At 36.3% G+C, this 27,035-nt stretch overlaps 1 protein-coding gene across 16 annotated transcripts in view; it reads right to left on the reverse strand.

Moving 5' to 3' along the window:
- The window catches only part of LOC128015611 (SH3-containing GRB2-like protein 3-interacting protein 1), a 68,152-nt gene that overhangs the window by 2,248 nt on the left and 38,869 nt on the right, over nt 1-27,035 (reverse strand). The window contains exons 5-28 of one of the 16 annotated variants that reach the window (XM_052599594.1): nt 24,367-24,430; nt 23,417-23,441; nt 22,981-23,001; nt 22,749-22,811; nt 22,549-22,606; nt 22,215-22,393; nt 17,727-17,738; nt 15,949-15,960; nt 15,075-15,096; nt 14,812-14,911; nt 14,004-14,092; nt 13,406-13,492; nt 12,501-12,575; nt 11,343-12,083; nt 10,115-10,239; nt 9,603-9,756; nt 8,368-8,427; nt 5,145-5,204; nt 3,493-3,604; nt 1,923-2,078; nt 1,389-1,521; nt 878-1,080; nt 646-710; nt 107-271 (exon numbers count right to left, since the gene is read on the reverse strand). In XM_052599594.1, coding sequence (XP_052455554.1) covers nt 107-271; nt 646-710; nt 878-1,080; nt 1,389-1,521; nt 1,923-2,078; nt 3,493-3,604; nt 5,145-5,204; nt 8,368-8,427; nt 9,603-9,756; nt 10,115-10,239; nt 11,343-12,083; nt 12,501-12,575; nt 13,406-13,492; nt 14,004-14,092; nt 14,812-14,911; nt 15,075-15,096; nt 15,949-15,960; nt 17,727-17,738; nt 22,215-22,393; nt 22,549-22,606; nt 22,749-22,811; nt 22,981-23,001; nt 23,417-23,441; nt 24,367-24,430 — 2,781 coding nt within the window. The remainder of the gene's footprint in view (nt 1-106; nt 272-645; nt 711-877; nt 1,081-1,388; nt 1,522-1,922; nt 2,079-3,492; nt 3,605-5,144; nt 5,205-8,367; nt 8,428-9,602; nt 9,757-10,114; nt 10,240-11,342; nt 12,084-12,500; nt 12,576-13,405; nt 13,493-14,003; nt 14,093-14,811; nt 14,912-15,074; nt 15,097-15,948; nt 15,961-17,726; nt 17,739-22,214; nt 22,394-22,548; nt 22,607-22,748; nt 22,812-22,980; nt 23,002-23,416; nt 23,442-24,366; nt 24,431-27,035) is intronic. The other 15 variants (XM_052599598.1, XM_052599595.1, XM_052599596.1 and 12 more) reach the window with 15 other exon arrangements.

Here is a 27,035-nt window from a genome sequence, read left to right on the forward strand (position 1 = left end):
AAGCACACACAGCGTAACTTATTTTGACAATGCCTCGATAATCTCATGTTCTGACTCTCCTAAAGATTCCTAGCAAATTAATGCTTGAAACAGACGCATAACTCACCTGCTGCAAACCTCTTCTTGATGAGGGAAAAACGATATCCAAGGCCAACCAGCTCAATGTCACAGCCTGACAGAGTGCTGCCCTCACTGGTGAACTGCACTGCCACCGGGGCGGGTTTACTGGGACCCTCGGTCAGCTGGAAACGGGCCAGCAGAGATCCCACACCTGAAGATATAAAAAAAGAGTGGATGAAAAAAAGAGAAGCAATCGTTTTATTATTATCTATAGAATGTGTCTGTGTCAAATAAATGCTGTTCTTTTGGCATTTCCAAATTCCAAAATATTCAGCAGCATAATAAAACGATTTCTGATGGATCATGTGACACTAAAGACTGGAGTAATAGCTGTTGAAAATTCAGCTTAGCTTAATACAATACAATACATTTCTTTTATATTGTAATAATTGTTTACGATATAAAAAATATATTTTTTACTTTCTTTTTTTTTTTTTAAACACATAAATGAAGAATAGAGATGCCAAACTTTTGAACAATAGTATATATATATATGCACACACAAGAATGAACCATGAATCTGACCTCCATTTTCAGACTTTTGAGAAATATCTGGAATCTTCCATAAGATTTTCTGCTGTTCCGCATTCCTATAAACATAGCAATAATAAAAAAAATTATATTCTTCCTCCACATCTAGTAGAAACTCATAGTATAATTTTTCAAACCCACGCAATCTAGTGCAAATCACAATGCTTTATTTTCACAATGACAATTATATTTTTGAAGGACTTGAAGAATCCAGTCCATCTCTCACCAGGCAGCTGGAGGAAGCACAGCCTGCAGTTTGCTGATGCCTCCGTCCACAGGGATGAGGAACTGAACATTGTTGAGGGCGACAGGAGTGGTCATGGCCCCACCGTTGTATTTGTAGTCTATCCTCAGATCAGTACTGCTGGGCTCACACCTCCAGCTCACTGCTAGATTTAGAGGAGTGGACTGTGGGCCCTTCGGTAACACCTGAGGCATATTTGGTAATGAAGTGTTAATGACATAGCCTCATTCAAGTGGTATGAGATGGTACATGTTCATTTTATTATAAGTTTGTTTTAAACGCCATTTTTATTTCGTCAACTTAACAATTTCAGAACTTTACTAGGTCACTACTTGATGTCCAAGGTCAAATCTGGGTCCCGAAGCAAAACCAATTGAGAAGCACTTTTTTTTTTTTTTAAATATGAGGGAAATACCAGTTCTAGATTTTCTACAATCCAATGACTTCAAGTACTCGTATGCCTCTGTAGTCAGTGTTGCTTTGAGGTTCTCACCTGATATTTCAGCATGTCTACATTGTAGTAAGTTGCTTGTGGTTTCTGCTCCGCCACTTTCTTTAAATGGGTCATCAGGTTTGGCATATTCACCCAGAACTCCTTTGAGTTCGGATTGGGCTGCGTGGTGTCACTGTAGGAAATTTAACAAAAAGCATTCAATCTGCAAATCATACTTAACTAATGAGCTATTATCTGTTTTTCCAGTCTCTTTCCGTACACCCTTCAAAAGACACACTTCTCCTCCAAAAGTGTGGAGATCACATGTGATTAGTCATACAGTCTGTGACTGTAATTCTCACAGTGAGAGGATGTGCTAAGCTATACTGAAGTATAACCTTAAGTTACAAACCCTCCTTCCATTACTAATTATGTAAGTCCATAAGCAATAATTGATCATATATTTGATGGCTGCTGCTTAATTTGAGTGACTAATAAGGAAATTTATAATTATCATTCACTAGTCAATAAATATGATGGCGTTTATGGTCTGTGAAGGTTCTGTTGTAGTTGATGTTAGATGAATGTTATTACCAGCACAGTAACTGAGGGTTAGGAAGGACGTGTTCCAGACGACTGTAGTTGGTTATGCTGAAGGTTAGCACAGCAGGCGAGGGGTTATTTGCAAAATGCCGTGTGATGCCTGCTGGGAAGGACAACACCATCTCTCCAGTGATCTTCACCACACACCTTAGAAACATACATACATAAGTAAAGGTCTGTTGTGTGTAGAAACAGAGAGTGATCAATAAAACACTTCATAAGGGTTATTCACACTGAACAGGTTTTTTACTTTCCACTGCACTAATTTTCATTGTATTTCTATGTAAACACATGCTAGATGGACATGTTTGGTTCTCTAAAAAGCAGACGTTCAAGTTAAAAGAAGTTGAACTTTAAAAAAAAATGCATCTCAAGACTTGTTTTTTTATTTGAATTTTTGAGCTTTCGTATAAACAAATCTAACATTTCATTGAAGTGGGGAAAAAAATGGAAAGAAACTCACATTATGAAATAGTTGTTTTTCTCCAATGCCGCAATTATTGGCACTCCTAGAAATTCTTATGAGTAAAATATCTCTGAAGTATATTCCCAATCATATTTACATTTACAGCATGACATTTTCCAGCCATGGCTTCCTGTACCACAGGATTATAAATATGAGGAACATAAAGGCGTTCACAAGGAGTAAAATCAAGGAATATAGTTCTGATGTGCAGAACAAGACTGTTGAACTTCACAAAATAGAACGTGGCTGTAAGAAAATAGCTAAAGCATTGAAAAACTAATATATATACAGCCCATACATCACCACATGTTGCTTGGGAAGGTTTCAAGAAAAATCCTTCTTGCTCATCTATAAACAAAATCAAGCTTATTCAGTTGCCAGACAAGACTGGAACTTCAAATGGGACTGGCTTCTATGGTGAGATCAAAAAAAAGAACTGCTTTTTACTGCTTATTGGCAGTAAAGCAAACAGGGATAAAACAATACCCCAGGTCCACGGTTAAATATACTGCTGGATCTTAAATATTATTTGCGTATTTTTCTGCCAGAAGTCTCTTGTTCAGATACATGACAGCATTGATTCTATCAAATACCAACAGATAAAAAAATGACTGCCTTTGTTAGAAATCTTATAATTGGTCATGTAAAATGAGTGGGGTGAACTGAAGAGAAGAAGCACCAACATGGAGCTGGTATTCTGAAGGATCTGGAGAGATCCTCCTTTATAAAGGAATGGTCTCATGGTCTCTAAACTCATCAGGCATTATAGGAGAAATCTCAGAGCTGTTATCTTGGGAAAACGACGTTGCAATATTTGGGTGCCAATAATTGTGGCCAGCGTGAACTAGAGAAAAAACATTTATTTCATAATTTCATATTAATATTTGGCAGTCACACCATTTGATATTTTCAGGTACATTCAGTCTTAAGTTTTGTTTAAAAGGGTGCAAATGTCATTTTTATGTACATAAAATCAAAATAAAAATGCTATGTACATTTTAAAATATCTGATGCATGCTTTTATATATATGTGTGTGTGTGTGTGTGTGTGTGTGTGTGTCTCTGTGTTAACATGGTTCTGAGATTGTAACATACTTATTGGGGTCAGCTCCTTTGAAGTAGGCACTAACTGTCTCTGTGAAAGCTGCAGCAACAGGCAGTGTGTCCTGGGCCCCCATGGTGAGGGGACTGGGCCCTCGAGAACAGCCTGAGAGAACAGAAACACATGCAGTCACAGCGTGCTTGCAAACAAAACACAATTTCGATTATCACTGAGATACAACGCAGAGGCAAATACATGGGTGAGAAAGAACGAGAAAAATGGAAATAAAAACAAATAGACTCTTAGTTTGAGACAATCAGCAATTTTTCAACTAATTTTTCCATTTGCACTTAAACCCAGAACAGTGCCTTCTTCAGATGGACTCTATTTTCTGTTGACTTAGCTAGACCACACTGTTTAGACTAGTCAGTAAAAGCAAGTTTGTTCAATTATATTTAATGTTGAATAGGCTAATCGTGATTAGATTTCACCTCAAGCATTAGTTCCCAAAAGGGCAGTTCACTAGCGGGGCATACCAACTGATGCAAATTGATACCCTTACAAAAGAGAGCCCATACAACAACATGCACACCCAAGTTCAACACTCTGGTTTCAAGAATAATAATCATTAAAAAAAAAAAATGAAACTTTACATTTAGTTACATTTAACTAAAGTAAAAATGAGTAGTTATTTATATGGCTGAATTTGATAAGTAAGCAGAAAAGACACTAGTAAATAAATTGGCATTAAAACCACTAAGCATATCTGTATTAATTCAAGTAATTGTAATTTTATTTTAAGGAATATTAAATCTGGTTTTGTGGGATGATAATTACAAGAAATGTAATGATTCTAATGCAGATTCCGATTCCATTGCTTTTGGTCCCTAAATTATTATTTGAGTAATATTGAAAAACAATAAATGCTCATTGTTTCAAAGTTTGGAAAACTTTTTCAGATTTGACCCAAAGGGTAATGATATACAATTACAAATAAAATTTTTCAAATTGTAACCATATGCCGATGAAGGTCAGAGGACTGAAACATTGCTTTCGTTAATAAACTGTAAAATATAGTAAGAATTGATAGTGTACGGGATTGCATCTTTATAAATTGTAACCATGAAAAAATTATAAAACAACAGATCTAGTACCATTTTTAGGAGATGCAACTTAATATTATTTAATATTCAGTATTTCTTTTTAAACATACTAAATTTATGATTTTCCCAACAAAGCTTTTTCTATTCTAGTTTAAATTTTAAATTTGAATGCAATTCCATTAACTTGGATTCATAAGAACAATCAAGGATAGGTGTAATATATGCAAAAGATGGAAGAGAAAAAGAAAGGAAGTTGAAACAGAAAACAGTCAGCTTCCATGGCATGCATTTGAAGCTGAATCATAATGTTTTGATCCAAGAGCACAGTTGAAATGGTGAGATCAAGGAAGACCAGCCACAACAAGAGCGAGAAAAAACACAGTATTAGTGACAAAGGTAAAAATATGATGATCCTTGGAAGAAAAGAAAACCTGCCAATGATTTTAAGATGAACAGTTAAATGGCAAAGCAGGTATACAGAGCAAAGCAGATGTTTGGAAGATTGATGAAGGAACGAACGCGTGAGAAAAAGGGGGAAGTCAGATGTCAGATGAGACTTGAGTGTGCACGCGCTACGTCCTTGGATATTAACCCCAACTTACCTTCAAATGTTAAATAAAACTTGCCTCTGTCAAACCACACGAGGGAGGGCTGGTCTGTCTCTGTGTTGGAGGGGGAGGAGGTATAAGGATGGGGGGAGTGAGGAGAGGCAGGGAAGGAGAAGGGGGAGAGAAGGACAGTAGCGTGAGTCACACACAGGTCCATCATATGGCACAGTGATGGGGACCAGGGGCACAGGTCAAAGGTCAAAGACGGACACAATTCACTGCAGACGGAGATGACTATGATATGTGAAACATTCACAAATGTAGAGCAGCACACTGGGCAAAAGGAAAAAGAAAACAATCTTTGTGTAGTTATCAGTTATTTTATTTGAAGTAAGACTCGAAATAAATAAATAAGGTGACATACAGCTACTATTAGCTTCAGATTTATAGCTACTATTAATAACAATGCATGTGCAAACTTCTGTTTTGATGTGCAATGACATTTTTAAATCTGGGGAGATTCCGAGAGAATTACAGTATGGTCTTACAAATATTTCAAAATTCAATATTCGTATAATATCAGGACAGATGAAAGCTGGAGATGATTTGAGCTGCTTATACGAATTAAACCCTTCAGATTCAAGGATGATGTTAGGAAAAGATCATCCAAAATGGAAAGTTCTATCATTGACGTTTTGATGTCATACCCTTTTGATAAAAAAAATAAATAAAATATACAGGTTGTACACTGTTAATTTTTTCCCTAAAATTCTAATTGGCAACATCCTGCCAACTATGTTACATTAACGTTTATTCATTAAGATGTTGGTATCTAAAGTGACTTGTATCGCAGCAGGAATTTTGCACTATATTCTAAGTCTTTTGAAGTGATATAATAGCTTTATGTGAGGAACAGACTGAAATTTGTTTCTTCACTGATGTGATTCTTGAAGTTAATGATCCTTGCTGGAGAAGAAGATAATCAGCATATAGTGGTTTACATTTCAATCTGTTCCTTAGACAAATTATAATATAACAAAAGTCATACATTTTTCATAGTCATACACAGGCTATTTTTATGGTGATTTTTATAACATTTTCTTATAATTGAATTTCAATGTGATTTGCTCCATGGAAAAAATAACAGCAAAAAAAGGTTTAGAATAAAATGAGGGTGAATAAATAAATAAATAATTTAATTTTTGGGTGAACATTATAAAAAAAAAAAAAATTCTGAATTATTACTTAAGTGCTTTTGGTATCATCTGCGCAATGTCAAAGTAGGAAGTTAGAGTCTGCATTTTGTGAAAAGTATATCATGTATATTTCTTCATGTCTGTTAAGTGAATGGTAGAAGGTAGCTGCAGTTGGGATGATAGACAATAGGGGGCAGTACTGAGTGACACAAGAGGTAAGTGTATGTGAGGGCTTCTCTACTGGAGAGGGGTGATACAATTTCAGACAAAACTGGACCAGGACTACGAATGATGTGAAGATCACTTAAGCAATGAGAAGATGTGATTTGTACAGTAATACTGAGCATTGTGTAACTGTAAATTTGACATTCTAATGCTGCGTTCCCTTCAACTCAGAAAGTCATAACTGGAATAGAGCAACAGAAGACCAACTGAATTTGACTTGGATTTTTTTTTTTTTTTTTTTGCATACAACAACAACAACAACAATAATAATAATAATAATAATAATAATAATAAAATCAAAAAACAAATTGTTCCTGTTTTTATCAGGTTTATTATATGTTTTTACTTCATTTGACAATATATTGGAATTATTGACAATTAAACGACTACAAAGATAAAGGCAATGTCATTTTGTTTCTTACTGTATGGTTGGAAATATCAAGTGGGAATATGGTACGTTCGACTTTGAATGAAACTAGGGGTGCTCGATCACGATCGGCCGATCGTTAATGCACATCTCGTCAGTAAAGCCGTTCTCTAATCAGCGGTTAATTCCATCAGGTGCGTGATTTCACATAGAGCAGCTGTTACTACACAGAGCCGTTGTTAACTGAGAAGATGCGCCAATAAACGCTGAAAATGAAGTGGATTTGCGCATCTTCTCAGTTAACAACGGCTCTGTGTAGTAACAGCTGCTCTATGTGAAATCACGCACCTGATGGAATTAACCGCTGATTAGAGAACCGGCTTTACTGACAAGATGCTCATAACGATTGGCCGATTGTGATCGGAGCACCCCTAAATGAAACGCAGCATAGGTGGTGTGGATATTGATGATAAAATTTAAAGATATAAATTTAAGGATCACCTGTGAGGATTAAAATCATGTGGCAGTAAAGCTTGACATTTGCAGCATGATGATGTTAGCAATGTTTTTTACCCAGATGCAACATCAGAGAGCTCTCTATTCAAACTAGTGTTATGGCAGGCATACTGATCAGCACTGCAGCCACTTGGGCCAAATTCCAGGCTGCACTTCAAACACTGAGAGGCTGTGTGTGTGTGTGTGTGTGTGTGTCTGCCTCATCTGTTTCAAGCAGGATGGTGGTGCTCTTTGAGTTTTTTGAAGAGTCTTCAGCCAGACAGATGATTTTCAGGGACTATAAGACTCTTCTGTTCCTGGTTCTTGATGTCAGTGCAGATGTAAGATGTGGGATGTTGCGTAACATTTAGTCTCTAACATGCATGATGAGCTACAAACATGTCATCTTTTATGGATGTGAAGAGCAAAATATGACTGGAAGAATAAAAAATGGATGAAGTAAATACTGTGGTAAATAGTGTTGGACTGTAATCAACATGACAAAAGTAGAGGGGGAACAACACTTTTCAGAATAGATGAGCTAAAAAAAATGCTAGTTACCAAATGTATTAGGAAAACCAGTGGAGTTTGCAGACATGAGTCATATACGTTTGAACATACAAGGCTGTGTGCAGTTTTAACACACCAGTCTGCTATCAAGCATCCATTCCATTAGTTTTGGTTTTTACTGTGAGAGTAACACATTTTAAAAGTTTATTGGCTGTGCTGGCAGCTTAAATGCCAAGCTTCCATTATAAGTGTACTGCAGTAATCAACAATGAGCTACAGAATCTGCCCATGGACATTAAGCAATAAATGACCTGGAAAAATCCTTTAATGACTCTACGTGAAAATCAACTCATTTTCTATCTTACTGACTAATTTAGTCACTGGTGAAACTGCAAAAGAACACCATGAATGAGCTATGCTCTGACACTAGGGAAATCGGAGGTCTCAGTCCAATCCGTCAAATCAGGAAGGGTTTATAGCATACCTGCTGGCATGTCTGCCCGTCTCTCAAAGCTGGGAAGTTTTTCTACAAAAGCATCATCTTCTGACATCAGCCCAAAAGACAGGACAAAAAAGATGACAAAACACAAACAAAAAATAAACGTAATTCAAATTAAATGGCAAATAATTGCAAAGAAAACCAAAAAGGTCACAGTCATTAAACTCAGGCATCACAATGGATGCACAGCACACATTTAAAATAAAAAAAGATGATAACTGAAGAAAAAAATTTAATAGTTGAAAAAAAATAAAAAGCATGTAAAATTAAAATGTATGCATTTAGCAGACGCTTTTATCCGAAGCGATTTACAGTGCATTCAGGCTATACATTTTTACATATCATGTGTGCCCAGGGAATTAAACCCCCAACCTTGCGCTTGCTTGTGCAGTGCTCTACCAGCTGAGCTACAGGAACACTAATAAAATATAACTTACATAAATCAGATGAATCAAAAACTCTTGATTCACAAGACAAAGTAGTTTGCAAATCTCAGGAAATGCTGATACTGAAAATACAAAAACAAAAAACGACTTGTCCAGCATTAATGAAAGCATCCGATAAAAGCATTCAAACTGGTACAGCAAATGCCATACATGGCATTTCAAAAAGTCCAGAAAGGACACAAATAGCTTATTAAGTTTGAATGTTATCAGTTACATTTTTCTTTAAATATTAAAATGTGTTTCTTAATTATTCTGTATTTTCATTTGTTGTATGCGTTTGCTATGGAGTAGCAATTTGACAATTTCATGTAAATGAAACGTTCAATTATATGAATGATTGTTCTGATTTGTCATATATTAGGTGTTAAACAGAGCGCAGTTGATCCGTGATACATATGGACCAGACCCCGCAGTGCGGCACTCATGTGATTGGCAGATTCATTTGTGATTTTAAACCACAAGATGAAGCGAAAGAGAGCTTGACTCGTTACTCGCACTGTTTTCTGTGCACAGCAGACTCATGCACCCCAAGCACGCACAGAGACGCGTTTCAGACAGTGCACAAGTAATACAGAGTTGATTCCGGTTTCAAAAGCTGTGAAAACATTACTACAGTGAATTCAAAATCGTGCTAAATACTGAGAAACAAAGGCACTTGAGAAACAGATGCCCTTGTTATGCCAAATTCTAGTTAGAAAGGCAATTTCCAAAGCAGACACATATAGACAGAGCACCATGGCAAAGCAGAGAGAATGATGGGAAATGGAGTCACACCTGACACAGACACGGAGAGCTCTTTACCGACGGTGGGAGTGGTGGCTGCACTCAGAGAGTTGGTGGAGGAGATTGAAGAAGTGCTTTCTGCACGGGCCAGCGGAGCCAAAGGAGGGGGGCTTGACGAGTGTACAGTGGGGCTGAACGGCTGATTCTGACAGCAAGGCAGGGAAAAGGAAGAACAGACAGAAGGGAAGTTAGTAATAAAAGAGTATGGGTTTTTCATTCTAGTCAGATGATCAAGAGGAAATTTACACAAAGCACGCTGTGGCAGTGTTTCTTGTATTTTGTTTCACCAAACTTAATGTTTTTATTTAAAGAATATTACATGGGTGGTAAATATCAACCTAGGCTTGGTCTGGTATTTTGAGGGGTGAGTTCTGACATCCTATAAAAGTTTAAAATAATTACATAGTCTATTAAAAGGTCAGTGACATCGGAAATTTGGAGGAAACTAACAGGCACAGTAATAGTATTTGAAGGTACTGTACATTTTTTATGTTAGCACGTACCACATCCCCTACGCTTGGTTTTCCAGGAGGCAATTTGGGTCGTGAGGGTGGCCGAGGAGGGGGAGGGGGAGGGGGAGAGCTGCTGGTAGCCAATGGCGTAGAGGGACGTGGAGGGGAGGTGGAGCCTGTGGAGCGACAGTATTCCATTAAAGCAAAGCCATTCAAAGAGTAACATGCATCAAGCTCAATCAAAATGTCTTCCCAATTCAAATTAAATGATTGTACATTCAAGAATGTATGATACTTGACTGGAATAGTCTCAGAAATTACCTAAACAAGCCAGTCTGCTCAGATTAAACAAAACTTTAAGAGAACCATTACACTTTACACAGAAACCTGCCGAGATTACAGAAACATAGAAAACAAAAACATTAAAACTTGAAACTGCCAAAATACAAATCCAAAAATTTAGTAATATGACTCTATAATGAGGCAAAAAGTGTCAGATACCCTTCATCCTTCTTCCTAAGGCGGTGCTCCTGTAAAAACCCATATACAGTACACGTAACATGATGGTGACTAGAGCAGAATGACTTGATATTCAGACTCAACCAAATTTATATGTATTTCAACATGCAGAACCTTTTGTTACTGTTTATTGCCTTAGAGTATATTCTATAAATATACATTTGTTTTTTCAATAACGTGGATTTTTTTATATTGCTGGTTGCCATTGTTTGAGGGTTAGTTCACCTAAAATTAAGGGGCTTCAACTAATATTTTTTTTCCCTTTTTTTAATGTTAATGGTGAGAGGCAGGTTTAGTTTCTTATTCAAAATTAAAAACCTTTTCAAAATTATCAACACAATAAAACAAGTTAGCAACTAATGATTATTTTGCCAATGAAATGTCAAAACCTGGGCGACTTTCTTTTATCAAGGACACACAGAAGGATAAGTTTAGCAGAAAGTCTAAGCTGCTCTCATTCATACAATGACACTGGATGGGGACCAGCTCCAAAAAGTACCAAAAAGCATCACAAAATATCCATACGACTTTCAAATATTCTGAAGTCATATGATAGCTTTGTGTGAGGAACACACTGAAACATTCACTGTAAAACACTTTCTGCTAATAACTCCTTTCGTGCCCCACAGAAAACCTCATCCAGGTTTCAAAAGACAAGTGAAATGTTGATAACACAAAGTTTATTTTTTGGGTGAAGTAAACCTTTAAATGTTCTGTGATCGATGGTCTGGTTGACAGGCTTTTCTTAGATAAGACTCACCACTTTCATTTCCACTTGTACCAGCTGGAGGGATGGGCCCTGGGGATGACACTATTGCCCTGTATGTGGGAGGTGGAGGAGGAGGAGGTGTCGAACGTGGTCCTTGACCAATGTCTTTGGGTGAAGCTCTGCTCTCACTTGGGTCCTCTTTTGTTGGGTTCTCTTCAGGGCTCTTCTTGTCCTCTTGGTTCAGAACCAAGGGTGAAGTGATTGTTCCTTCACTTGTCTCTACAGTGGTTGGCGGGCTGTTGGTTGAGCCTGACTGGGTCTCTGTCAGGGGAGCACATAGCGAAAAGTCTGCTTTGGAGTGAGAAAGATCATCAGATTTCAGTGTGGGTGGGGCCTCTTCAACCGGAGGAGGAGGGACAGTTGGAGGAGAAGGAGTGGTGTCTTTGGGAACAGGTGGGAGGCTATCCTTTGGTGACTTAATGGAAGGAGGAGAAGGTGCCGTCTCTGCAGGAGGAGGTGGAGATTTTGGTAAAGGAGGATCCGGCTCTTCTGATGGAGGTGGTGATTTAGGTAATGGGGGCGCAGGTTCTGCTGGGGGAGGTGGAGATGAGGGGAGTGGAGGTGCTGTTTCTCCTTCTGAAGGAGGAGGAAGTCTTTCAGGTGACTCATCGTTGAAGCAGACCCACTTATCTCCAACATCTTCACCAGGTTTTGAAGCATCTTCTGGGCCAAAGATGTTGTCTAGATCAGTTATAGAGGGCCTCTGCAGGGTCTCATCTACTTTATGCCCATCTGCATCAGGAGCCAGACAAATATCATAGAAAAACAGAAAAATGATAAGCAGACTGAAAGCAGAAGGAAAGACAAAGGAAACGGCAAGAGATACCAAGTAACGCTCTTCCCAACAAAAGAGAAATTTACAAGACCAAAAGACAAGCACAAATGAATCCAGACACACACTCATTGGGGTCAGATATTGATATGGACCAGGGGTGTCCAAATCTACTCCTGGAGACACTGCAGAGTTAAGCTCCAATGTGCCCCAACAGACCTGCCTCAAAGTTTCTAGTATTCCTCAAGACATTGATTAGCTGGTTGAGGTGTGGTTGGAATTGGGATTGGAAATACAGTCTGCAGAACCGTGGTCCTCCAGGAGCAGGATCAGACACCCCTGGTATAGATGAGGCCTGGGTCGTGAGGGCATCTTACCGGCAGGTTCTGTAGCAGCAGATTCAATCGGAGGGGGGAAGGTCGGCACATTCTTAGGTGGAAGCGGAGGCAGAGCTGCAATGACATTAGTGCGGCTGAGACAAGCTCTCACATACACCCTCCCACCCCCCATAGGCCACAACTACATGCCCCACAGCACCATGCAAAGGCAAGGTCTCATTCAGATAGTCAGAGACAACAGAGAAGGACTGTGGCATGGGATGAATAGCTCAGACTCAATGATAACACTTTACTCTTTGTGACCTACTAAATCACACAATTTTCATAATTTTTAGGACGATACATAATTCTTATGTTAATATATGCAGAAACGTCACGTATTTGTTTAGTATGCACTTACTAGGGCTTGCACAGACTAATCAATTAGTCCATATTTTCTACAATTAGTCCTTTAATCCAGGGGTTTTCAAATTGGGGCATATAGACCATTATAGGACTGCAAGGATGCTTAGAGGTCCAGAAAATTTGTTAGGAAAAAATTTAGTACTCATGCAAGCCCTAGTACTGACACATTTATGTAAAATATATCGCTATTAGCAAGCCAAACATCATTTAGCCTTAAGCTTAAATGAACCCACACATTAGGCTCAGTGTCAGTTAGCTTTTTAGAGGTTTAGGCAGACATAAAAATAGGCCACGTTGAGTAAACCGTCACCAGATGACAAGAGTACAGGATGAGTTGGATGACTCTTAGGATTTTGTCTGTTTTCCTGGCTAATGACTTAGAAATTAGTAGGTTAATGGAAACTGCCAAAGGGAAAGTTATTAAAATAAAAATTTGGAGGCAATCATGATTTTTCCAATCAAAAAATGGTTCACTGTTTTGGAACGTATGGATATGATACCAGGATGATGGCAATCATGCCACACAAGCAATGACTTACTTCCTGTAGGAAAAGGTCTTGCCAGAGAGGAGTCTAGGTGTTGCTCAGGCAGGGGTGCACCCCAAACCTCAGGTTCTTCTATCACCACTAATTTATGGAAGAGGACATGTTACACAGTTGATGGGGGAGCAGAATTAACTGTGTGACTCACAGAGAGGAAGGAATCACCATGCAACACTTTTCAGTCCTAGCTTCTGTTATAAATCTAACTGATTTCATTTCAACTGCTGCAAACGGAACTGAGTGGGAGGCAACTAGTAAGCACTAATAAATATTCTGTTCTGTAGTATACACTACACAAAGCTAAAAAAAACAAAAAAACAGCACAGATTATAGAAGCATGCAAAAAAACTGTATTTTTAGCATAAAAATAAATGTCATCTTTATATCCTCTGTGTGTCCCTTGAAGACACATAATGTATATGATATATAATAAAATGAATTTTTGTTCAAGTAAATGACATCAACGTAAAGAAGCTGGGCTTTGATCAGGTTCTGTTGGGTTGTGAATGATTAAATATCAGTTATTTTATAAATGAAAGATCTATATCTATAAGCAGCACAGGGGTAAGTAATTTGCTTTTTCATCAAACAGTACCTTCACTGGTCTTCTGCTCATCAAAGGCTGTCTCCAGTGGAGGGCCAAACAAGGCTGTTGCATCCTCTGGCTCTGGAGATTTCTTTTTACTGAAATAGAGGAGAATTCAGCCAGATTTGCATGACTCATCAACACAGATGCACACCAGGCTGCAACTCTAAAACTGTCTAATATAATCCATTTAGACTCACTTAAACGTCAACAAATGTTTAACAACACTAAGTTGCAACAACCAGGGTTATGTACTGTACTATTTTTTTTAATTTTTTTAAAATTCTGTTTTGTATTTTGGTTTTAAGTTTTACATAGTTTAATTGGTTAAACGGGGCATAAATAATTTTGATTGTATTTATATTTGTTAATAATAAATATGTTTAGTTTTTGTTTGGTTTCAATTCCAGACATTTTAGTTCTAGCACAAATTGTTCCATCTACATGTAATGATGCACACAGCAGTTTACACTGTACCATACTCAAAATAATACCATTCAGGTTAACAGTTTCTTTGTCAAATCACATTGACATGGAATACAGCAGTACTTGGAGAAATGAAATTAACTGCAAAAAATTACCTCTACATTTAAAATTAAAATGCAACTTTTGTAACATTGAACAGCATGTAAATTACTTTCACCTAAATGTCATGTACAAAAAGCAACCTGCGTTTTAGAAATTTCCTTTTTATTTTAGCAAACTTATTTTTTTTAAAAATAGTTTTAGTTAGTTCTCTTAATATTTGTAATAATAAACATGGAAACAACAGACAAAATGACTGTTTCATTAAGTCTGTAAGTGTGCATATAGATACCTAGCAGGCTCAGGAGGGGGCACAGGTGCAGGTGTCGGGGCAGGGGCGGGAGCTGGGGCTGGCGTTGGAACAGGACGTCTCGGTCGTGCAATTTCTTGACCTGATAATAACAGCATGATCAAGTGAACACAAATAAACAGCACCTACTCATACACATGCAAGCAAACCTTTGTATATTCACATTTTAATTCCAGACAACTATTTCGTGTCAGATTTGAATTGACATCAAACTCATAAACCCAAGAATAAATTGCATTACTTACTGGGATTTCTTTTTGCCAGCCCCTGAAACAAACAGAAGGCCAAAACATTCATAAGACTAAAAGCTCATAACACCATATCGCTCATCAGCTGAGAAGAGTGCATTTTAGGTCAATTTAATCAAGGGAATGGTGAGTAAAATTCAGCCTTGATGCCTTGTAAATAGCAGTTGCACAATGCATTCTACAGCTGACAGAAGATCTGATTCCTCTGATTGACTCAGGTGGTGTACAATCTTATCTGACTCACTGATGCATTAGTAACAAATAACACTGTCATAAATGTTATTACATCAGGTTCTTCAGGGTGGCTGGGAATTTCAAATACAAGAAGGCCGCATTCATTTTTCATTCGTCAAGATGGCATTCTTTGTACTAAAATATGAAATATTTTATTCAGATGATTATTCAGACAATATTTCCAGATTTAGATACTTGTCAAATTTAGATTAAGAACTTGCTTCATGCCAAGGCTCTACAACACCCAAAAAATTTGATCTTCAAAGCAAGCATTTTTGGTCACATGGGTGTATAACACATGAGTAAGCAATATTTCTATTCACACTGGCATTTCATTCAGCTAAAAAAAGACTGAGTTGAAAGAGAACTTGAATAAAAGTGCTAAATGTAACTAATAGTGATGCCTAAAAAAGTCATTATTACACTTTAATAATAAAAAACTCATACAGATTCTGACCTTTGCATTTCTATACAGAAATATCATTACATGGAAGTATCATATCTCTCTGAACTTCTAATCTTTTAACAAAGCTAACTTCAAAATTCAAAAGTTCTGCTTCTGTATAACTGTTTCAACTGAATCACACAGTGGTTCAAGCACTTGGGGAACAGAAAAATAATGTTAAAAGACACTTACCGGGCTGCGTTTCTGTGACCAGCAAAAAGGAAGAGAGAAGAGACACCTGGTCAGAAAGTGATAAATCAGTAATACAGACTTTAAACAAAAGCAACCTCTAAACATTTACCTTTCTGATGTGCTTTAATAATGATTTTCATTCAAATATTCTTTCATTTTGAATAAAGAATTTGATCTGTTCATCATATAAAACTATCATACAGCTGGAGAAAATACGAAACACAAGTCAACATTTTGAGCACTTTTATATTACTTTTATTCCCTTTTGTGTCCTTCTTCCCAAAATTCAGCCTTTTGCTTTTGAATGGCATGAGGGAGATATTTCATGTAACTGTCAGAGTAACATTCACATCCCAGTAAAAATCTCATCTTATGTTAGTGCTATTATAAATAATTTGGTTCAAGAAGACACTTTTCCAGATTTCAGCTTAAAAACGGTATATACTGTATTGCCAACGGTGCATCTGTGCAGAGCTGCTTGTCTCAGCACTGTTTAGTCTTCAGAGGATTTAAAAGTACAGAAAGTATGCACTGCTCATGAGACACTACGAAGAGATACGTCAAAGATACGTCAAACAAAAAATTGTGGTCATGATACTCTTGCACCAAATTCACAATCAGAATGGAAATTAAAGGACAAAAAAAAGTTCATTTTCTATTGACATCCACTCGTGGACGTGGACACCCTTTCTTTGCTCACTCCAATTTCACCTCAAATTTCATTTTTTCCCTCCTATTTCTCCTGTCTTCACAGCACAGGATTCGGTCCAGGAACAAGGGTTTGAGTTCAGTCGGGCTCATGAGTTCTGAGTGATTAGGATGATGTACCAGTGCCAGTCTAACCCTAAAGACTGTAAGTAATGGTCCCAACCAATCAGAGCCAAGAATGGACATGCAGAAAGATGCCATGCAACCAAACACGTTAACGTAAGAGTTGGGCATTTTTTGAAGTGAAACTTGTATAAACACCAGATGCAAAGAAGAATCGAAATTCATCATTCATCTAAAAAAACAAATGTACAAGCACAGGATCCAAGCACATAAGCACATTTTAATATACTGGGTAGTCATTTAATTGTAATAGGGGTTTCATAATCAGATTCCAGAAATAAAGCACTTGTGATTAAATTTTAAAATATTAATAATCAGATTACAGTTACTTTATTATTGGTTACAAGATTACATGTTATTCACACAATGACAGTAAATTATTGTACATTTATTATAGTTAATTCTTTTAGAGTTTATTTTGATTTATTTTTATGTATTAAATCATATATATTTATGATTTGATTTATTAGCTTGTCATCAATTTACGAACCCCCTGCAGTTAATATAATATAATGTAGGCCAATGTTTAATGCACTTCATGTCACTGATAATGAAGAACAGAATATTACTTCTTTCTCTTTTTATTTCTATATCAATATGGTACATTATTATCCTATTCAAATCAATGAGACAAATGAGTGTTAGGTCAAAAGTAATCAAAAATGACCAAAAAGTAGTCAGATTATATTACTTAATCAATTCTCAGTCTCATGGTGAAACTACACGCTTTTGTTTTCTGTCCATGAATGAACAGGAAACAGTCTCTACACATCTCTACAAGATATTGTCCATTTCAGCACTCACCAGTCATCCCTAAACACCCAAACTGACCTTAGATTAGTTCTTAATGGCATATCAAACACAAAGCATGCAACCTTCACCATGGCATACGAGAAACGTGTGCAAATGTCACTACAAAAGGGTTAGACAAAATATAAACAGCTTACCGGACTATTCCTCTATATCAGCCAGCAGACAGAAATAGACAGACAGGTGGGTAGAAAGACAGAAGAAGAGGGAGCATGATTTACATTAGTATAGTGATGGTAAGCATCGACAAACACATTACAGTGAATTTGAGAGGAATGACATGGCAGAAATGTCTACAAACACCGATCACAGTATGACGCAACACTGTGCAAACCCATTTAGTCCATTTTTCAGCCTCCAGCAAATAGTAGATCTCAGCTAATAGGGAGATCATTGAAACGTGGCATTAGAATAAGATTTCAGTGAGTGAACTGAATGAATGTCTGTACTTGTAATTTGATGAACACTACCAAAAATAATACCTTATCAATAAAACATGAATACCAGATGGAACACAGCACCTGGCTGAGAGGTGTGCTATAAGAAGAACCCCCATGCCTTTGTTTTCACTCGACTATAACTCCACCATTACATTTACATTTACCTCTCCATGCGCTCTGCATGGCTGGCTGGATGCAATATCTCTTTTCTGGCTACCCAGGTGAAGTACAGTAGGGAATTCAACAAGCTGATCAAGTTATCACACTACTCTGATAGAAGGAGAGCGCTTTCTATTGTAGAGTTTCTGTTGTGCAACCTTTGCTCCCACTTTCTTCTGATGAGTATTCAGAATACATCACCATGGCTACACACATACGCACAGGTTGCCATGGCACAGGATGGGCATGTGACTGATGTTTAATTCATGAGTAAGGAATGCCAGGCGTTCCAATAAACTGGACGGAGTGGATTTCAGTCACTGAGCTCATAAGACTGCTTAAAGTGCTATTTTTCAGCATTAAAACACAAAGAAAGTGTGAGACAGACGTTAGGGTGATTCACCTAAAAAAATAACCATTAGGTACATATATTTTATGTACATTTTGGGATATAACACATACAAACTGTATTCAAAATTTCCATAAAAACATATTTTTTATGTTTTATATTTACTGATTATGCAGTAATTATAAAATCCATGGACTTGCATATGTCTGTGGACATCTATCATAAATAAAAATGTCTAAACAGGATCATTATTGCAACAATATAACAATTCTTTTAACCCTTATGAATGCAGTGTGTTTTTATCCCTAAAAATTTATAAATGGATTAAAAATAAAAAGAATAACGATCCATTGAGGGAGTATCAGATCATAACTGTTACTTCATCATGGATTCAAGAAGCCAGGACTGGAACTATTTCATTCTACACATTCCACAACAGGCACAATGCAATCAGTTCATAAAGCTAGCTCTAGCTAAATAAACTGCACTGTTTAGCATTCACTGAACATACTGAGAGAGCAATTCATAAACGTGCAGATTCAAATTTAACTTCGGGAATAAGAGCTAATGAAAACCCCAGAAAAGATAATTACTTTGTCATAGCTAAAGACCAATCCGAATACCAATTAATTTTAGGAACAAGGCAGAAAAAGAAACACCCCAGTAGTTTGTCCTGAGTTGTAGATCAGAGTAAGATTAATTAACAAGACACAAAAAAAGGTTTGAAAGCACACTGACGGAATTACATGTATCTATGCGCATGAATAATTTAGTGTGCAAGTTCATCATGTGGCATGCTCTAGCCCGGCGGCCTGTGCTCTCTCAGTAGACTTGTTGCTCCATGCAGTGGAGTCATTGTGCCCTGTTTCCAATCTGAATTATTGAGAGAGAACGGAGTGACACTCCAGTGCGAGACTCCACCTGAAACTCCTACTCACTCTGACTCCAGATGAAAATAGTGAGTCAGATAAGACTTGTCTACACCATATATCATCTGAATGACATCCGTAATAAGAAATCCAGACGATTTCACCGGCAAAAAGTTGTTAAAAGTCAGTACTTCAGTCTGGACACACACACGCCATATGAATCAGATGTTCTCAGGATATTCTTTCTTGTGAGTTAATGAATATTTACATTTTATGGTAAAATCTGATGGATGCTTTGGAGTACCAAACGTGCCAAAATTACCATTGTACTACCATACACTACTGTTCAAAAGTTTAGGGTTGGTCATATTTTGTAATGTCTTTTATGCTCACCAAGGCTGCATGCATTTAATACAGTGAAAAATTTTAATTATTATTGTATATTGTCTTTACTGCCACTTTTAGCCAAATATAATGCTTCCTTGTTGATAAAAAAATGACTAATCATTTTAATATTGATTTGTTAAAGGAGTCTGTTTTTATCCAGTGGAGAATGTTTAGACATGGATTGACCACACAGACATCTCCTAAATGCAGTATATATGGCACACCAACAAGCCATTCTTGTTTAAAAAATATGATGCAGCCATACAGACTGCTAAATATTTTTAGTGAAATGGCAGGTAGGCGTTTTTGAACTACTAAAACGCAAAGCAGCTTCATCTGAACTGCTCACATTGCGACTCTAGAAACAGCCTCCACAGTGTGATAGTCTCATATTAACTACACATCTACATGCAACACCCCACAAAAACAAGCAATTTGCACTGCTTTTGTCATTATGTGACAATAAAATTGAGTTGACAAGGTTAATAATGAACCTAAAGCACTTCTTCCATTTCACGAGCTTCTTTATATAGTACAAATAAAATATGCAACAGTGCAACAAGCTCTTTGCTCTCCTTACTGACCAACACAAAGTGTCCATAAATTGCCTCTCAAACATGCACTGAGAGTTACAGTCAATATGAATCAGAAAGGGCAGACGTGATCTTGACCCAATAGGCTTACTCACAGCATGACAGCAAAACAAATTTAAGTATACATTCACTGTAGAAGTAACGTGTAATACTATCTACATAATAGTAATACTAAATCTACATATGATATATAAGTAGGGCTGAGTGATATGGCCAAAAAAAAATTTCACATCATCTTTTGCAGATTTTCACTCTTAAGTGATAGTTGTAGAAACCAGATCGTTTGGTGTGGTATAAACTACTCTTTATGGTCAGAACATTGCAAACACTTCACTTTTGGTTTTGAATTCTTTACACTTTTTCAGTAATTTTTCTTTAAAGTAAATATCTCAATAGAAAATGTATTTCTTAGTTTGTGCATGTTCAAATCAGTTTGTGTTGCCTGACATTGATGATGTGTATTTTCAACAAAGTTTACAGTGCAGGCTGCAATATTAGTAATAACAATATTTATTATTATTATATACATTATATTATATTAAATTTAATACATTTAATACATGTCTGCAATAATAATATAATAACATTCGATATCAACAACCAATTTCTACCACAATACCATGGTGCAGCTAGTGTTACTACAGTAAATCTATGGTAAAAAAAAAAAATGGTGATTTGTAGACTGAAAAGCCTTCTGACTGTACCATTGCACACAGTGTTTCTCCTGTTTTTTAGCACAGTTTCATCCAGTTTCAAACTAGTTTACCAAGTCATATGTGCTGTTCACTGAATTCAAGCACTTCACACTGGCTCTCACAGCGCTGTTTAATGATCGAGACTTATCAGTGAGTAATCGCATCTGCTCTAGTGAGCTCGTGCTGCACTGCCATTTGAACTTTGTGCTAACCGGATAAATGGTCCGTGTGGCTCAGTTAAAATAGCAGCACTGTTTTGTAAAAAATTTTTTGCGTATAAACATTATATCGAACATTTATTGAACTCATGTTAGCGTTTTAATAATAATTTTTTTTTATTTATTTTTTTTAAGGGCTTGTCAAAATAAGTACAAAATACAAAACTGTTAAAGGGATAGTTCACTCAAATTTTTAATGTTTATCTGATTACCCCCAGGGCATCCAAGATGTAGGTGACTTTGTGTCTTCAGCAGAACACAAACTGAGATTTTTAGCTCAAGCTGTTGCAGTCTATCAGTCTTATAATTTAAATGTATGGGAATTACGGCTAAAACATCAATAAAAAAATAAAATAAAATAAAAAACACACAAACAAAACCAAATTAAACCCTGCAGCTAGTGAGGATACATTAATGTGTAAAGACACAGTCTGTGCAAGAAACCGAACAGTATTTATACGCACAGAAGGACGCACTCAGGAGAGTTCGAACTGTTTGCACATTGCGTGTATCAGAGGTAAACAATTATATAAATACTGTTCAGTTTCTTGAACAGACCAATCGTTTTGTGTCTTTACACATCAATCTATCGCCACAAGCCGCAGGGTTTAATTTGGTTTTGTTTGTGTATATATATTTTAGTTTTAATGTATGTTTTAGCTGTGATTCCCATCCACTTGCATTATAAGACTGACAGACTGCAACAGTTTGAGCTAAAAATCTCTGTTTGTGTTCTACTGAAGAAACAAAGTCAAAGGTAAGCAGATAAACATCAAATTTCCATTTTTGTGTGAACTATCCCTTTAACACATATAACACAGCAGAGACTATTGAGTCATGTGATATTAAAGTAAGAAAAGTGACAGGAAACAACATCATTAGCTTGAAATGCATGGTAACATTGGCTGGACTCACCAGAGGCGAGGGAGACAGAGCTATATTGCCAATGGAGGCTTTTAGTTCATCCACGGAGGGAGCCGCAATGTTAGCATCTGCTGGCAGCGGTCTGATTTTGATCTTAAACTTTTTGCGGTGGTCCTCCTCTTCTTCAGACTCACTGGAGGAGAAAAAGTAAGACTTTTCTTTGGGAGCTGGTGGAGAGCTGTTAAGGGATAACAGCTTCATTTTCATTCACAAATAATTAGTAATTTTTAAAAATGACATACAAATACAATTCTCATTGCTTATTGATACAATCAAAGATTCAAAAAATGTAATCACGATCATTTATGGCAAAATGAAAGGATATCTCCCTCATCCTCATCTGGTCTGAGGCTATATCCTTCTTCATCTACCTCAGGCGAGTTCTGCAAAAGAAAAGAACTGAAGTCAGTCAGTTTTACAGATGCAGTGGAAGGTATTTTTTTAACCAAACTACCATTAATGTAGCAGACTCGAGCTGTCATGCTTTGCTGAGTATCATCAAGGTATTAAAAATGATGTCCTTACATATCTGTCCCAATCAATCTCCCCATAGAAGCCATTTGGAGCCCCGTTGGTCTTTTTCTGTGGCTGAGCAAATCAAAACACAACTTTAGTAACATCACTCAGTTTCACTGATTTCTAATTAGATGAGTCTGGCCTATTTGGGGGTGTCGCTTGGGGGAATCTACAGGTGCTTAGTATTCAGTTCTAGCTTTAGACTTAAGCTATATAACCATGCTGTCTCTATATTCAGTACCGATTCAGTGTCTTGGGGCTCCTGTTTCATGGACATCCATCATACAGAAAATAAAGACATCATTTGAGTTATTAAACTTTTTCACCATGTCAGATTATTTATATTTCCAATAAGGCTTCACATAAAAAATAAAAAAAAAACTTGTTTACATGACCTTTTTTACCATACAAAGAATGCAAATGACTAATCTGGGTTTACTGGCCTCTGATTAGCTCAGAATATTTCATAATTACATAATTTCTCAGAAATCACAAAGAAAGGAGTGAACTGAATACACACATTAATAATGTGAAACATTTGATTAACTGCATGCTAATCATCAACTTTGGCAGCAGTAAATAATAATAAATAAAAAAAAACATAAATTTAAAATCCAAAAGACAAATAATAGTAAATCTGTCTCTTGAAACAATGCTGCAAATGAAGCGATACTTACTCCACCATCTCTATCCGGTGACCCCCTAAAAGCAGAGAAAACAAAATAAAGAGACAGAGAGGTATTTAATCGCCACTTAACATGCGAGCCTCTCTTTTTTTCTCAACTCAAGCACAGAAGTAATTAGCCTGGCTTCACTCTGAGGCACAGAAACACCTGTGTGCTGGGTCCCAAACAGACAAACACACTCAAAACATCCTATAACACCCTGAAGCAGGAGACAGGGATTCATAATGTGTAAGCAGCAAATGCTCCATTGTGTTGATAGATTTGTGAGAGAACTCCATCAGCTTGCATTAGGAAGCTCTATTATTAAAAATTCATTAATCTTGTAAAGACTGACATGTGAGATAGACAAAAATTTTTCATTTTTATTTTTTGAAATGGAACAGTTAATTAAACCTTTAGACAAAATCTACAAATAAAATCCTTAAAAAAGTTGCATATGAGCTTTTGTTGAACATCATATTCAACACATTAAGCCTTTACAGCTCACGACTTGCCAAAGTAAAAAGCATATTTAGGCAGAAATATGTAATTCAGTGCAGTTACTGATATTTTTAAGGCCAAAAAGTAAGATATAATTCTAAAAAGTTTATAATGACCATGCAATCTATGTTAATATTACTGGCATGAATTGCATATAAATATATCCCCAATTGTAGTTTTTAGTGAGATTATATTTAAAAGCTCTGTATTCTTATTGAGGACAAAACAATGCAATGCAATACAATAACGACTAAGAGATGTACAAATCAATATTATATTTAGTTATTTAAAGCCTGTTTTATCACATTTTATTATGATTATAATATATATATATATATATATATATATATATATATATATATATAAATATATATACAGTTTAACATTTAATAATCATGATAAAATGTAATAAAATATGATACATCAGGCAAATTTCTGGTATATAAATTAGTAAAACTTACGTCGAGTCAGTGTCCTTTTCTTTCTTCCGTATCCCGAAAGCCTTCCTGGTTCGTTTTTTTAATCCTGTGGTGTGGAGAGATGTTGTTAGTTGTCTGATTTGATATGGCTTAAAAACACTTTCACTGTCACACTGTACATCCTAAGAGACACAGACAGATGGCATATGATGACTTTACGAATGTGCTGTAACTGTGGGTGTGTGTATCTGTGTGCCTGTGTGTGTGTGAATGTAGGTGGGTGGATGTTTGTAAAGAGAGAATGTTGAAACGGCTCGTGTCCAAAGTCGAATGACATTTCAGATCAAAGAATGAACTGAATCCATTATTGAATCACACTGCCGACTGCTGATACAAAATTGATTTCAGCATCACAAACATAAAAGACAGAAAGCATTTGCATTAAAGGGAAAGTTTACCCAAAAATGTAAATTTGATGTTTATCTGCTTACCCCCAGGGCATCCAAGATGTAGGTGACTTTGTTTCTTCAGTAGAACACAAATGAAGATTTTTAACTCAAACCATTGCAGTCTGTCAGTCATAATGGAAGTGAATGGGAGTCTTTGAGAGTCAAAAAAAATGTACACAAGCAAAACCAAATTAAAGCTTGTGGCTCGTGAAGATACACTTATGTGTAAAGACACAAAACGATCAGTCTGTTCAATCTCAATTGGGAATGTGAATGGTCCATTAAGGAAATAGGTGGCAGTAATGCACTTATAAGTCTGCGGTCCGCCATAAAGCAAGAAGAAGAAGAAGACACCTCATGCACAGGCTGTGTTTAGGATGCACTCAGTACAGTTCAGGCATAGCGGTGAATCAGAGGTAAAAAAATAAAATAAATAATGCTCAGTTTCTTGAACAGACGGATCGTTTTGTGTCTTTACACATCAGTGTATTGTCATGCGCCACAGGGATTAATTTGGTTTTGTTTGTGTATGTTTTTTTATTTTTATTTTTTATTTTTATTGTATGTTTTAGCAGTGATTCCCATTCACCTCCATTATAAGACTGACAGACTGCAACGGTTTGTGTTAAAAATCTTTGTGTTTGTTTTCTACTGAAGAAACAAAGTCAAAATCTTGGATGCCCTGGGGGTAAGCAGATAAACATCAAATTTTCATTTTTGGATGAACTATCCTTTAATGTCAGAGTTCTCACACTGATATAAAGGTAATATATCACACATTTAAATGTTTCAGTTTTATATATGGCATTTTTTTAAATATATGCGTGTGTGTGTATGTCAGTTTTTTTATTTATGTATATAATAAGCTATTTTATATTAATATGTAAAATTTATACTATATATATTTACACTATTAAAAAATGCTGGGTTGTTACAACCTAACTTTGGGTCGAATATGGACTAACTCAACTATTGGGTAATCTTTTTTTTTTTTTTTTACCAAAAGCTGGGTTAGTCCATATTTGACCCAAATCTGGAAATATATATATACAGTGTTATGCAAGTTAATCAGATTACTTTTTTCAAGTAACTAGTAAACTAATGTAAAAGTAAAATTAAAAGTAGTATTTTTAGTTACTTTTTCAAATTAGTAACGCCAGTTACTTTGTTTCCTCATGTATTGACTGAGAGCTCTCCTGTCCTCATGTTGACAGAACTACTTGAGAGTAGTAATTGCAGAGGCGTTGTGTGATCTGTGTGAACATGAGGTTACTGTTGTTCTAGACTAAATGTCAACATGTATTTACTTATCTCACTTGCACAAAAACAGATTCAGTATTCTTCAAAAAACAGTCAAATGCAAATGCAAGACATAAATCCAAAACATGTTAAATAATAAAAATATCCTCTATGTATTTAATTCTATTTTATTAACCAGTATTAACCATCAATGATCAGTAGCAATGGGGGGGGGGGGGGGGGGGGGGTTTGGTATGTGTTCTGAATATAAAAAAATTATGCTAAGCCTGAAAAGAAAAAGTATTGCAAAAGTAACGAAACATTACTTTCCATAAAAAGTATCATTATTAGTTACTTTTTTTAGGAAGTAACGCAATACTCTAATGCATTACTTTTCAATGCAACTTTCCCCAACAATGTGTATATATATATACACATATATATATAATTTGAATTTTTCAAAGTGCCATTGTAGATCAGTATTTCAAATCAGGACAAATAAATAACAGGTTCCCATTGTGACAACATGCCTAAAGGGTTTTAAATTAACAGTACACAGATGGTGGTTTCAGTGGCTGTTATTTTGTAGCAAAGACTTTACCCTTAATGTCTAGACAGCAAATGATTTTCAAAAATAACCCCAGACTGAACAAATATTCTCTGTAGTAAAATGAATCATGGTCCCCATATAATTTAAACAGTCAAAACATCCTTAAACCCAATTTACAGTAAATACCCATATAGTCATGAGGACATGATTGTGTAACAGGGGCATGTCCACTACACAACTATGTGGCCTACAGGGCTCTGAGTCAAGCATCGATCCAGTCAAGCATCTACAGCAACAGGGAGATCCAACATGGCAGATGGCATTATTGATCTTTACTAAATATTTCCTAACACATCCACAGGCTCAAATACTCTGGTCTGGCTAAGAGCAAGAATACAGAGAGAATCTATTTCTCAGAGCCATCAAAGAAAATTCCCAGACATTGCCTTTACATGTCTACTTTGTTTGCCTTA

The sequence above is a fragment of the Carassius gibelio genome, chromosome A6 (genome assembly GCF_023724105.1).
Source record: "Carassius gibelio isolate Cgi1373 ecotype wild population from Czech Republic chromosome A6, carGib1.2-hapl.c, whole genome shotgun sequence".
NCBI lineage: Eukaryota > Metazoa > Chordata > Actinopteri > Cypriniformes > Cyprinidae > Carassius > Carassius gibelio.